This window comes from Anguilla rostrata, chromosome 8 (assembly GCF_018555375.3).
Source record: "Anguilla rostrata isolate EN2019 chromosome 8, ASM1855537v3, whole genome shotgun sequence".
NCBI classification, from domain to species: domain Eukaryota; kingdom Metazoa; phylum Chordata; class Actinopteri; order Anguilliformes; family Anguillidae; genus Anguilla; species Anguilla rostrata.
Window position 1 is genome coordinate 21,489,898 of NC_057940.1, and position 14,405 is coordinate 21,504,302.

Sequence of the window (14,405 nt, forward strand, 5' to 3'; positions counted from 1 at the left end):
CTGAGGCTCCACTGATCTGATCGAAGTGAGGCTGATTCTGATTGGACACTAGCCTGCTGTAGCACGGCATCACACTGGCACGTCATTGCGCCCGTGCGCCATTCAACAAGCCGGCACGCCATCGTACGCACACACCGGTAAACTTTCACGCTAGCACACCCGCGCAATCACCATGAGACCTGAAAACACAGGCCCAATTAAAAAAGGATTAAAAACGTGCACACTTACTGTGACGTGTGCCTCCCACTCCACACACACACAGGACTTGATGTGAATTTGGGAGCCAGTTAAGGCCCTTGTCTGGGCCTTAGCGCATTAGTTCCATAGTGGAAAACCACAGGAACTTTAGTCCTGAGACACGGTGATGGGGCTATTAGCTGTGGCGCTATTGAGGTTTAGCATCCCTGGCCTGACACAAAGGTGGACATATGGAGAGTAACTGCCTGGATGTGTGTCAATTACTCCATTAGAAAGTTTAGCAAAAATCACACCAAACAATACCTAATCGTAAAATAAACACATTTTCAGATACTTCTCAGGCAACCGTTCCTATGATGAATGCAATGTTTAGTTTTAAGGACACCTAGTGTTAAGGACTAAAGCATCCTTTCACTATATCCTGTAGCTCAACCCAGAGCTTCAGGCTCATGTAAATGTCTCAACCTGTTATTGGTCAGCTTTACCTTCACTCTACACATAATCAGAGGGAACAAAGGGACTGTCTAAGGGAGTGTTACTTGGCCCCTCCCCCTGCATTCTGACTGGCAGTGGGCTCCGGTGGGGCCTCACCTGATTGATGTGAACGGAGGGGATTGATGCGGATGGGACGGAGGAGTGGCTGGGAGAGTTGGGGAGGGACTTGCACGGGCCGATGGACAGCTGCTGCTTTTTTCTCAGGGCCACCACCTTCTGGGCAACTGCAGAGAGAAGGAGCACAAAGACATACGCACAACAGCTGTTTACCCACAATCCTCCATTCATTCTCCTCACAGGTAGGATTCAATATAATGGAAACAAAACAGCAGTGTTCCAGCAGTAAAGGTCTGGTACTTCTGGAATGGGGTGGGTGGCATATTTTTCTGACTGTGGACTATGGAAGGCAAGGTGGATGCCAGTCATCAATTGCTGGTGCTTTGTGCCTATCCTCGCTCCGTATTAAAGAATTTCTTTCCTGTGGAAAGTGTGTCCTTCACAATAACAATGCTGTTGTTTACAGAGCGCGAGTAGTCACCCAGTGGTTTGACGAGCGTCACACTGACATTATGCACGTATCGCAGCCTTCTCAGTCACCAGATATAAAGCATTCGTCTCATATTCGTCTCATATTCTGGAATGAAGCCCAAAACGAAATGTTCCTCTCACATAGACGACGCATGAACCAGTGAATATGTTTTTGCCACTAAGAGCTATTCAGGAATTCTCTGAAAAAAATTCTGCTCTTATCTGCCATAGCTTTCTTACTACTTAATGGAATTCAGTGATTTTATGAAATTTGCATTAAGCAATTGCTTTTTTGACAAGCACTCAAGTTAAATGCCACTTCTGGGAATTCACTGTCCTAAAGTTAGCATTTTCCAGTTCCTTTCTTGACAATTGCCGGAGTTTCATACTACTTATGGAAATTTATTCTTCTGAAGTAAGCGTTTACAAAGCTAACCCCAGCCAATGCTACGGTTTCAAAACTGCTTCGGTATGAAAAATCCCCAGAACAAAGGGAAAAATAGAATGAGTGATTCAAAGCATTTTACTGAGGTGTTGTTCATTGATTAATGTAGCCTAGGCCATGTATCTGAAATCTACTTATAAGATCGCTACTGTTGTACTGGTGTAGAGCCATACATTTAGTCTATGTTCTATGGTACTCAGAGCGATTTTGCATAAACTATAGGGCTGAACAGAGAACAACAGAGAGAGAGAGAGAGAGTGCAACACAGAGACTGAAAGAGAGAAAACGAGCAAGAGTAACAGAGAGAAAAAGAGAGACAGAGAGAAAGCATGAGAGAAAGAAACAGACTGAGAGCCAGACATAGTGCACTTAGTCTGTTTGAGATGCATCACCTGCTTCCTGTCAGTCTGAAGCATGCTAATGCGTCTGATTGCTACAGCATGTCGAATGATCGCTGTCTTCAGTCTCCAAACACGACTGCATCTTTTAATTATTTCAACTAGAGCTCAGAAAGCAATTGAAGAGAAAAATCTACCCTGGATCTCAATGGTAAAAAAAAAAAAAAAACATTAAAATGGAGCTATCGTGTCTATATAACTTCAGGGAGAGAGCAACATTGTAATTGCTCATGTTCGAAGACTGCATTGCAGGGCAGTACAGCAATAGTCACATCTGCCCTCTGTTGGAACAACAAATCGTTATGCCCAAAATGCCAAACCTGGATCTAGTGCCAAAAAACAGCACCCCAGGCCCATCAGATTGAGCTCACCGTCCTGGAAGACTCTCTCCACATTCAGGCCATAAGTGGAGCAGGTCTCGTAGTACGTGGAGCGCTTCAGGTCATTGGATAGCTTCCTGGCGCGCGAGTCATCGATGACTCTGGGGTTTGCAGCACTGATGGCATCTTCAGATCAGTGAGAGAGGGAGAGAGAGATTTCACAGAAGGTGGAACAAAACCCAGACATTGTTAATCACTTTTTTCTTCAAATTACATTTACACTGAAGGAAAAAGAAGTTGTTAATATACATTCCAAGCCAAAATCTTTTCTCAGTATTGCATTGTATTGTATTCCGAAGGCGATCTTCCAAAGAAATACTACTACTGCTACTTATAATAATAATAATAATAATAATAATACAACAACAACCACATATATGTGGCAGTTATGCATGTTCAGAGTAGAAGATTAGAGCTAAGGAAAGTGAGAGCCTAGGGTTAGGGTGGCTTAGGGTTGGGGTGGGTTTAGGGTTATGGTGGGTAAGGGTTAGAGTTAGGGCTAGTGAGAGCTAGGGTTATGGTGGCTTAGGGTTAGAGTTAAGGTAGGTTAGTTAGGGCTAGAGAGGGCCTAGGGTTCTGGTGGCTTAGGGTTGGGATGGGTTTAGGGTTATGGTAGGTAAGGTTAGAGTTAAGGTAGGTTAGAGTTAGGGCTAGTGAGAGCTAGGGTTATGGTGGCTTAGGGTTAGAGTTAAGGTAGGTTAGTTAGGGCTAGAGAGGGCCTAGGGTTCTGGTGGCTTAGGGTTGGGGTGGGTTTAGGGTTATGGTGGGTAAGGGTTAGAGTTAAGGTAGGTTAGAGTTAGGGCTAGTGAGAGCCTAGGGTTATAGTGGCTTAGGGTTGGGGAGGGTTTAGGGTTATGGTGGGTAAGGGTTAGAGTTAAGGTAGGTTAGAGTTAGGGCTAGTGAGAGCTAGGGTTCTGGTGGCTTAGGGTTGGGGTGGGTTTAGGGTTATGGTGGGTAAGGGTTAGAGTTAAGGTAGGTTAGAGTTAGGGCTAGTGAGAGATAGGGTTATGGTGGCTTAGGGTTAGAGTTAAGGTAGGTTAGTTAGGGCTAGAAAGGGCCTAGGGTTCTGGTGGCTTAGGGTTGGGGTGGGTTTAGGGTTATGGTAGGCAAGGTTAGAGTTAAGGTAGGTTAGAGTTAGGGGTAGTGAGAGCCTAGGGTTATAGTGGCTTAGGGTTGGGGAGGGTTTAGGATTATTGTGGGTTAGCGTTGGAGAGGAATGTTCCCTCACCTTGTGTGCCCACCAGCACCATGGGCACATCAGCTGTGTTTCTGTAGCTGCACAGGCGCAGGAAGTAGTTATAGACGGTCTGGAAGCTGATCTCATCCTCCAGGCTGAAGACAAAGACGACCGCGTCCACCCAGGCAGCAAACTGGAGAGAAGGACAGATGTATCAGAGCAGATGCAGGATAAAGAGACTCCAGTCCTGCCCTTGCTTTGTAACACTTGCCTCAATGCTAGAGAGGACCGTGCCATTCATTTACACATTTTAACCAGCAGAGGAACAAAGCTTACTATTCAGAATTTACATTGCTCAACATGTCTCTGTTGCTATGCACCAAATCTTATTTTTGAGGGCTGCATTTCAAAACCTATCCAGAAGAGGGCAGCAATGTAGCAAAAATGCAGCTGGTATTTTTTCAGACTTTTTCCCGTCTCATAAATTACAGACAGCTTATCCCTCCAGACAGCAGTGGCGTTTTAGTCTGGTCGCCTTGTAGAGAGTGGATATACAGCAGTCAAGAGTGAATTAATTTAAAAAAACCTACCAGGTACTTTAAATTCACATCATACATGTCAGCGGTGCACTTCTTCATTAAGGCTTATTACATAAATGCCACTGAAATACACAGGATAACTTACAGCCTTCATTTACATTTGTTGTGAGCTAATACATGACCAGTGGAATTGGATTTCCATTTCAAATGGCATAATTATCATGATTTAAAAGGGTAAGTCTTCACAAATTATTCCTATGAAGTGTGTGTGTGTGTGTGTGTGTGTGTGTTTGTGTGTATTTTCTGCAGACCCCCAGGACTCAGGGCATCAGGGCTGCACTACAGCTGCACATATTTGTTTATTTTCAACCCGCTGATCTGGGATCAGCCGATTTAAAGATCCGTGGATGTGCGCATTCGCTCAGTGCTGCTGTTCTCGTACGCGTTCCTCCCAGGAGCATGGTGATGAACGGGAGGAATGCCAGTCACGTCTCCCGCAACGCAGCCTAATGCCACTGGCTGTCATTGCCCGAGGCAACAGAGGGTCAGGTGACCCTTGCCGGTCTCCTGGAGGATGCCCGGTTTACGGTGAGCGCGGTGCTCGCACGTCAGCCCAGCTCTCCGGGGGTGAGGCGCCTTGATAATTGCGCCCCGCTGTCGGAAGCTAATGTCGGCAATTTCACATTCTCTAGCGTCCGAACTCGCGCAGGCGAGTGTTGGTAACTGGTTACGCACTACGGAAATGTCAGGCTGGCCGCCTGGAAGTTGAAGAAGACGCTGCGTCACGTTTTTACGTCAGTACAAAGCAACGAGCGCCTGCATTCAGAACAACCGGGAGACGAGAAGGGAACCGAAACGAATTCTAAATTCTCCCGTCACACCGACGCTGCTGTCACGGAGGTTTGTAAAGCTCTCAGCGTCGGAGTACGCGCAGAGCCTCAGCCAATCATACGAGACAGAGAAGCCGTTATTAATATTTCAACTATCGAATGGGGAAACGCTCATTTGCATTCAGCCAATATTGCCGTATTAGCTAAATCACGCGGCATAACTGAGTTTTACAGCAGAGACTGCCAGAAATTAAAAGCTGAAGGAGTCAGGAAAGTGCCTTCATCGAGTTCCATGGAATTAAAACCAAGGATGTAGTATTGGGAAAACGTATGTGTCACACCTTTTACTATGTAGCCATATTCACCACATAAACATGCATATCCCTATATGTAAATTTGGTATTTAGACAATCAGTCTCTCCCAATAAACATTTTATGGAGACAGCATCAGAAATAATCAGTTTGGCCTCATACATGCAAGACCTCTGTGGGTCAGTAAGCCATTTCTATGCACTTAGCCTAAGTGTAAACTAATTAAAGGCTTGGACCAGAATTCACATTTGTACTTTGTTAATCAGCCAAGCAGTAGTTCTGAAAGATGTTTCATGAAAACATGAGCATAACAGAAACATTACACTTACAAGTTATAGTTTATTTGCTATAAAATGAGAGGCATGGAATCAATACTTCTTTAAAGTACTTTGGTTTAATTTGAACCCATCGTCAGTCGGATGCTCTGATTATTTGGCAATGAAGTCCCCATGGCTTCAGTGTGATTGTGGCCTTTTTGAGATGTATTTTATGCATTGATGAAAGGCTACCCAATTTTCAGAAGGAAAATTCCAAACAGCTGCAAGTGGCAAAATTCAGATTCAGCTCAGGTAGGCCTATATATTATAGGCAATGAATATTGATGATAGACACACAGTGCCATTTTACCAATTATTCAAGAAGTAAACAGAAGAGCAGGCCCGGTTTAAAAAGGGGTCACTACTAAAAGCTGACTTTGGGGCCTTACCTGAAGCTCGGGGGGCCCGCCTTCGTCCCGGATAAGGAGCAGGTAGCTCTGTCCATCCACAACAATCTCCTTTTTGAATCGCCCACCTGGAAGAGCAACATTTTGATTAGCCTTCTACCTCAGCAGTGGAGGAACTGGACCAGGACCATGTGGCCCACTAGCAACGGAGAGGTGAGAACACTGGCCTTGGGACCCCTGAAAGGGTGACGCTGCCAAACAATTAAGTATGAAACTCCGTGGAACTAAAAAACTACCTATGTAAGGAGGTCACTCAATGACTAAGATGAAAATAAGATCTATTCACTGCATGTCTCTCCTAATAAGGACTGTTTCTAAAAACAGAGAACCAAACTCTTATAAGAGTTAGTCATTATACGGAATTACCACACAACAAGAGTCAACCAGAGTCTTGTCTTCTTACTAATGAGATCATACGAGACCCAATAGCTTTACCTTGATTTCGTGTCGCCTGCAGGTATACAACTGTAATCAAACAATCTTGGTATGAATGACAGTGAATGGGGACCTACTGGGAAACATATCCCATTGAGGCATTTGCACTCAATGTCATGCCAATATTGTGCCTGTGCCAACCGAGTCCTGTGGGGCTATGCGCGATGTCCTATAGCGTCATACGGGGAGAGGAGGAGTCATCCAGTAGGGCAATGCCACCTCACTGCTCGATTTCGCCTGCGGTTTATCTGCTGCCGAAATCTGCCAACGGCAGGTGCATCGCTGGCAAAGCACTACGGCGCAGTAAACACTGCACTCAAGCTGGTGGATTGCGGAGCACAATGAAAGCGATGGCTGATGTGGCAGGGTTGGCCCTCACAAACCTGATACGAGGGTTGAGCAGTGATGGAACTGCGGTTCAGTTCCAACTGCCCATTTCAAACTGGGGAAAATTACTTTAAAATGAAAGTGAGAGATGAATCAGAGGAAGCAACAATGAGGGTAGAAATAAGCATTGACCAGACATTTTTCCATATTTTCATAAATTCTTATGAAAATATGGAAAAATGGCCTCAATGTTCACTTCAAGTGTGTCATGAGTTTACAGAAATAAATTGGATGACTGGATGTTCTAAGAGCTGTCAACGACTAATCAGGTGACATGACTGTCTGCACTCTTTGGCTTTTGGTAATTCTACCATGAAGTCGGACACCACAAGAACCAGCTTAGCGTTTCACGCCACTCACTGCAGGTCCTGACCTCAACCCACTCATAGTTCAGGCCCGTGACCCTTTGCAACTTAACCGTCTCACTCTGCAGCTGGGTGCAGGTCGAAGGATTATCTAAAGGGGGCGGCACAAGATTAGCAGTCTGAGTGCTCCTGGCAACCAAGCTGCCTCTTTCCCAGAAGGAACATTTACAGTGCTGCTGTAATAACGACTGATACTGTGCAATCACAAGCACAGCCATGCCTACTGCCAGTGAAACAGCCTCTAACCACGTGACCCTATCCTCTAGTCTTAGCTGTCAAGATCTCCCTAAACAAAAAAGGCATGAAACCCTAACAAACCCCAACAAACCCAAACAAATGCTACAAAAGCCAGCTTGTGCCTTTTTCGTGAAAACATTTACTAACAGATTAAGCTAAAAGTACATCTTAAAACAGACAACCAATTTGTAGACTATGTTGTTTGTAGGGTCCCTTTCCTGTGCAGCACAAAATACAGACTTCACAGTTGTCAGAGTCAAGGAAGTGCCCATTGGGAGGTGGCTTCTGAAATGTGTATCGGTTGTGGGGACTGTCAGTTAGAAGGCCTGCCACCGAACGCCTTTCACTCTCCTGAGCGTCTCAGAGTTTTACCGAGCTGTGGATCTCCTGGCATGGGCTATGCCAAGGAAACAGGTTCCACAGGGCTTGCCGTAAGGCTAACCAATACGCCGTAAAAACCTAAACCTTGGTGCCCTGTAATGAAATGATAAGAGAGGCTGAACCTCAGCAGGGCTGAGATGCACATGCAAGAAAGGGAAAAAAAGATAAGGGAGGGGGAAAAACAAAATGGGTTCCACTGTTTATTTCCATCAGAGAGCATTTTGGGACTTCCTTTCTTGCTGTGCGTGTTCAATTTTCTAACGGCCAGAAAAACGGAGTTATGATAAGATGCACAAACTTTAAATGAAATCTCTCCATCACGTCCCAGTGAAGCCAAAAAGTTTTCAGAGTTTGTAAAGGAAAATCAACAATTTTAGCAAGCCTGCAGAAAAAACCATGCAGAATAGGTTTATATCTGCTTCTTATATGCAAAACCTGCTTAACGGAGATTGAGGATAAAGCAAATTAAGAAAGGGATTATAGCTGGGAGATTACCCAAAAGCCACAGAAAATATGAAAAGGTGAAAGAGGTCCAGGAAAATGACTGAATCACCACCACTTCTTTTATTCAGACTTTGCAAACAAAATCCCAGTTCAATTACACACTCTTATTAACACCTATCCTCCCTGTCAGCACATTTTAGTAAATCCTATTTTCGAAATTTTTTGATGTCTGTTCATTGCCATTTGTTTTCTTTAGACCGTTGCAAACATATGATGATTTGTTTATTGCCTTGGATGAGACAGACAACAAAAGGTAAAAACAAAATTCAACTACATGCTACATCACTTTGACCAAAACATATTATAAAGAGATAATTAAAGGGTAGATTCACATTGATTTGATATTATATTAAGCAGTGTTGCCTGTATAAACCGGTGTTTTAAACACTATGTAATTACTAGCGTGACACACCAAAGATGTGCAAAGGCTTAGATTCATGGGAAGAGGAATGACCTATACTACTTTGACATATATATATATATATATACTTTGACCTATACTATCAACATTGTTAACACAGTCAACTGGAATATTAATTCTGCAAATTAGCAGATTTCTCCCTGACCACTGTTTAATGTTAAATTACTTCTACAATGCGCTCTACAGTCGTTATATGCAGACACTCGGATTGTGTCTGCATATAACAACTTCTAAATCATCTAAACTAAACAATAAGGTTTGAATAAGGCAGCTGAAATTTAAGGAAATTCCACATCAATATTATGCAGGGCTATAACTTGGCCTCGGCAAAAAATAAAAAAAAAATAAAAAATCTGATCCGCACTTAATAACAAATTACAAAGTCATACTCGAAGGAAGGTTGGGGGGCAAGGCTCCACTCATGAAACATTCATGAAAAAAAGGAATAAAACTACACTTAGACCTGAATTTGAATCACTCAGCTCTCTTTGTATTTGTGCCCAAAACCTTTTTTTAAAATATACCTTGACTCTAAATGACATACATGAGAAACCTTCATCCTCTGTGGCGCTGGGATTTTTCGTCTTGCAGGTGTGAGAGCATTGGCATTACAGGCTCTCCAGAGACAGCGTTATCAAATACGAAGCGCTATCAATTCAATTTGGTCTTGCATCCACAAACTACAGAATTACTTTAGCGTCCTAATGTGCAGCTTTGTGAAAATAACATTAAAAAACAAATAGAAATGCATAAATACATTTCATATTTACTAAAGGGGGCTGAACCGTAAGTTCAGATGACTGACTGATTTTCGTATTTGTGAACGCATGCCCTGAGCCAGCCAGAGGAGGATGCCCCCCGTACATGTCTAACTTGGAGCTTTTCCTTGCTACTTTTGACTCTAGCTCACACTGTGGGGGGTGTCTTGCCAGGGTAAACTGTGAAGCTTATTGTGACACATCCTTTATTAAATGCACTATATAAATAAAATTTGATTGATTGACAGTAAATTTCAGTCCTTTGGGTGTGACACACACCTTGAACCACCACTTACAGCTGCAAAACATTCTCCGTTTACCAAACAACATATAGTAGTTTAGTGGCATACACAAGTTTCAGACACAATAAGATTTTAAGTCTCACTGTAACAGTAAAACACTTAACTTATTTTTTGCACTGAGTAAGACACATAGCCGAAATGTCAGATAATATAAATGTCGAGCTTAATTAAATGATCAAAATTGTAAGTTGGCGTAAAATCCAGATAAAGACAGGGTCCTTTCCTCGCCCTGCTAGACCCCTCTTTATTCTAAACCTTGGTACTGACCTGTAGGCTATACTTACACACTGCATAAAACAGCTAAAGTTTAAAAATGCAGCATTTTAAAACCTGTATTAAATATTTACATCAACATCCAACAGATTCTGAGATAGCCTATTCTGCATTTGTAAGCACTCTCTAGACTCAAACCTGTAAACATTAAATACACTGAATTTGTCAGCAATTGTCCACGGCTTATACCGTTGAGTTTTGGAGTACATGCTATTAATTCTAATTAATTCTTCTTTAAGACAGAGAAGAGCTTGTTTCCGAAATAAAACTGCAACTGGTTATGAAAAAAGGATGCCTTGGGCAAACCTAATTGTGTACAAGCCCCAGGACAGATTCATACACAGCTTCAACTTTTGCTTTATAAAGAGTGAAAGTATTTATAACCAAGAGAGCTCTGCGCGCTGTTTTAACAATTGCCCCTTGTGATATTGCTATGCAATGAAAGAGCATATGTTCAGAATGTACATAAATTGCTGCCATATTTTTGTAATTATAATGCTCTTTATTACCATTTCTAATGTGCAAAGTCTCAGATATATCTATAGCTTTGCCTCAAGGGGCATGCATATCCATTAGATCTAACATCTCCCTAATTGTGCGGGTGGGGCCAAATTATGTTGATTAAAGGCTAGCTCTGTAGTAACAGAAAGATTTGGTATTGAATGTGGGGCTGGACATGTCCAGTTCCCACCCTAATTTGGGACGTCCAATTATCTTCAACTGCAGCCACATTAATGTATTAACCCCACTGCCAATTCAGAAGAGTGTAGACATCTGTGGTTCTCCACCAAAACACGTGGTGTCACCATCTGCTTCTTTTCACATCACGGACTACATCTAAGCTCGCACAGAGTGAAGTCGGAGTAAGACCTTTCATATGCGGCTTTGACCTGTAGTCCACGGGCGCCCAATTGACCAGTGAGAGTCACTGGAGAGAGAGAGGAAATGCAGATCCCTGACCGACTGAACCCTCCCAAACCCTGAGTGACCCAATCACCAACTGCAGGTCACCCTATGGAGCTACTGGCCACAGTTGGCAGTGGCATGGTGCGGTTCGTACTGAGACCACACCCCAGCACGTTGAGTCAGCCAGCACCTGGTAAAGGTCCAGGAAATTGGATTTAAATTGTGGTTATATTCCCCAGAAATGACAATTGATTGTCTTCTTAATATTTCTTTCAAGTGACTCAATTATAATCATAAAATTGTAATAAACACTATTATATTATTGTGACTGGTCATATGTAAACCATTAAGTGCTAGCTAGGTCAGAAGAGTAACCTTACACAACCAGACAAAATAAAAGAAAGCAACATAAACTAGGCTTTATCATCGTATAGTTAAGCCTGAATATAATTTCAATGTATAATAACGTTGTAACACAGAGCTACTCTACACAAACATTAGACTCTATAGCAGCCTCTAACTCCAGACATTACACCCAAATAAATAAAGTCTTTAATTCCACGTCTAAGCTTGAAAGCTATTTAATTTTCACTAGTTAAACCAATACACCACATTCTGCGACAAGTTCCATGTGAACATGGGCACTGCACATACTAACCATATGGGTTATTGTAATATAAAACCCATTTCTTGTAGGTCTCATTTTGTGAAAATAAAAAAGCGCATTGCCTTCTCCGCATTCACAGAAGGGCAATGCTTAAGCATTTTCAACTTAGCTTGCCTTGCTTGCACAAAACAGTGGCAATAGCATCATTTACCTATTACATGTAGTAAGGATTTCACTGGGTTTAGTGTTTTTGTTATGCAACTAACACCCAGTTAACCACACCGACTGAAAACTTGCCGTTTAGCCAAGGGGGAAAGCAAGCCAATTTCGGCACAGGCTTTGATACATTTTTTTTTTGTTTTTGTTTTTTGCAAGAATACTTTTTAAAATATTTTTTGGCCTTTCGTTTTTGAAAAAAAGCATTAAAACGACACATTAGCAAAGAATTCACAGATTTCAGTTTCCTGGACTTTCAACTGAATTTTATGAGCAAAGAGAAAATTGATTATGACTGGAATGTAAACGCACACTGCTGCTCACCACGAATTTAGAAGCACAGGTCTTTTGAATGGTGGAGGATGAGTTTAATCTATTACTCTAATATGAGGAAGACTGTACCAGCTGTGAGGAGCTGAAACTGAGCTTGTCGGGATCTACCAGTCGCATAAAAGCATTTCTTCGCATAATTGATTACGAGTATCCAGCCTGGCTTTTATAGCATTCGGCCTATATGGTCAGCCCATTTATACAGCTGGATATTTACTGCAGTCATTTCAGGGGCACAAGTGGCAATGCTTCACCTGGGATATGAGCCAGCAACCCTCCAACTACAACAGAAGCTCCTGAACTGCCAAAACACGCCAATTCTGCTTATTTTCTGAATGTGTGGAGCGTGTTCATTCTGTTCAAGAGGAATGAACATCTAGCAGCTTCTGTGCACAAACCACTAGGATATTGCAAAAGCCTCTAACAAATCTGCCAACAAAATTGCCAAGTTGGCAAGACCGCTTTGACACCAATCCACCGTTGCTAAAGCAACAGCTACACACTACCTGCACCCAGTTCTTGGCACTGGCAAGATGACCAAATATGGGATGGGGGTAGAGAACAGAAGTGGCAGAGAATTAACAGGAAAAAATTTAAAGGGGGACGGGGGTCATAAGCCTACTTAGAGAAGTTTGTTGGTTCAGCTTTAACAGGAGAGGAAACACTGGCTCGATAGTGAGCGAGGAACAAGTGGCCGAACCAGAGGAAACACAACTCGCATTCCCTCATGAAAAGAGTGTGCGCCATCACAGATACCTGCGAATGTTACACGGCATTAAGCTGATAATCGAAGGGACGCTCTCAAAGAAAATCCTTTCAGAAATAATTTACCCTAAACGAGAAACATTCAGGTTCTGCTTTTCAGCGTTCTGTCATCCATCTGCAGAGCGCTAATTAAGCTAGTAGTGTTTTTCCTTTCCTTTTCTCAAGAGTAACAAAATGCCAGCAACTAATTATGCATTTCATGTTGCATCTGTACTATAATTTAGACAAAAATGAAAGAACGCTCGCCCTTCCAAGACTGTCATTGAACCCACGGCAGGCTTGAATTTTGAGGTATCTGCTGAGCCCATTAATGGAATGAAAGAGTAAACAAAATGATTCCTTTTCACCCCTGTGGATCCTCACTGTGAACCACTGTGTGTGAGATTCAGATATAAGTACTACTAGCAGTAGCAAAGAAGCATAATGTTAAAGGCTTGGATTAAATCATATCTGAGCCTACTGGTTCACAACAAAAATATTATGAAATTTAGATTCTTCTGCTAACAGACCTGTTCACTTTGTTGTTTGTTGGCTTTATTTAGGACAAAATAGAACTTCGATAAGTTATGTCCATTTGTTTAACACGCTATTCTTATGCATATTAAAGGATTAAAGATTTTATGTAAAGTGTGTTTTTGAATCCCATGCTACTACTTCCATTACTCGTGTTGAGCTTGTTAGTATGCATTTGTGCAGTAATTCACAATGCAGCAAATATGTGTGCAAAGCAAATAATTTCTCCAGCACAGCTCTTATCTTTTGATTGGTGTTGCTACTCACATACTCCAATAATTTTTCACCTTGTAATAAAAACAGCATAAATACGAATGATTCAAAAACAAAATCTTAATGAAAATGCAGCTTCGGTCAAGCACAATCATCCAGTCAAATCAAGTGCATTTGGGTTTAAAGCTGAAAGCCTCAATCAAGCATTCTATTCATTTTGATAACGTAATCCCCTCATTTCAAAGTATAATCTGAAAAATGTCCAAAAATGTTTCATGCAGTTGAAGAACACTTATAAGACATGACATTGTTTCCTCCACAGCCCAAGCACCAACAATTACAAAACGTTCCCTTGCCTAACAACCTTCAGGCCATTCACTTGACCAGTCCCCTTGCTGCTCTCTATGTTTACCACACCCGTTTAGGCATGCTCACTTGTGTATGGCCACACCTCTAAGGCCCTGCTGCCCCTAATCACAGGCTCCTGCATTACCTTCAGGGGATTCCTCCTGGACGTATGTGCCTGTCAGGTACCGGTGGACCAAGGCAGACTTCCCGCTGGACAAGTTACCCACAATGCCCTGTCCGACAGCAAGCAGACAAAAGAAAACAAATAAATGACACACATAATATTTCAGTGCCGTCTTTATGATAGCAACACATTACCAAAACAGATGCCTCGGGTAAATGCCTACCATTTAAGGGAAGAATGGTTTTATACAATTGCAGTTGTCAAGGCAGATTAGATCAAATCATTGTGTCTTCA

At 42.4% G+C, this 14,405-nt stretch overlaps 1 protein-coding gene across 4 annotated transcripts in view; it reads right to left on the reverse strand.

Annotated features, from left to right (window-relative positions):
* The window catches only part of agap3 (ArfGAP with GTPase domain, ankyrin repeat and PH domain 3), a 244,476-nt gene that overhangs the window by 81,972 nt on the left and 148,099 nt on the right, over positions 1-14,405 (reverse strand). For all 4 annotated transcript variants that reach the window (XM_064347035.1, XM_064347033.1, XM_064347032.1 and 1 more), the window contains exons 3-7: positions 14,133-14,220; positions 6,009-6,094; positions 3,673-3,814; positions 2,436-2,570; positions 790-917 (exon numbers count right to left, since the gene is read on the reverse strand). In XM_064347035.1, coding sequence (XP_064203105.1) covers positions 790-917; positions 2,436-2,570; positions 3,673-3,814; positions 6,009-6,094; positions 14,133-14,220 — 579 coding nt within the window. The remainder of the gene's footprint in view (positions 1-789; positions 918-2,435; positions 2,571-3,672; positions 3,815-6,008; positions 6,095-14,132; positions 14,221-14,405) is intronic.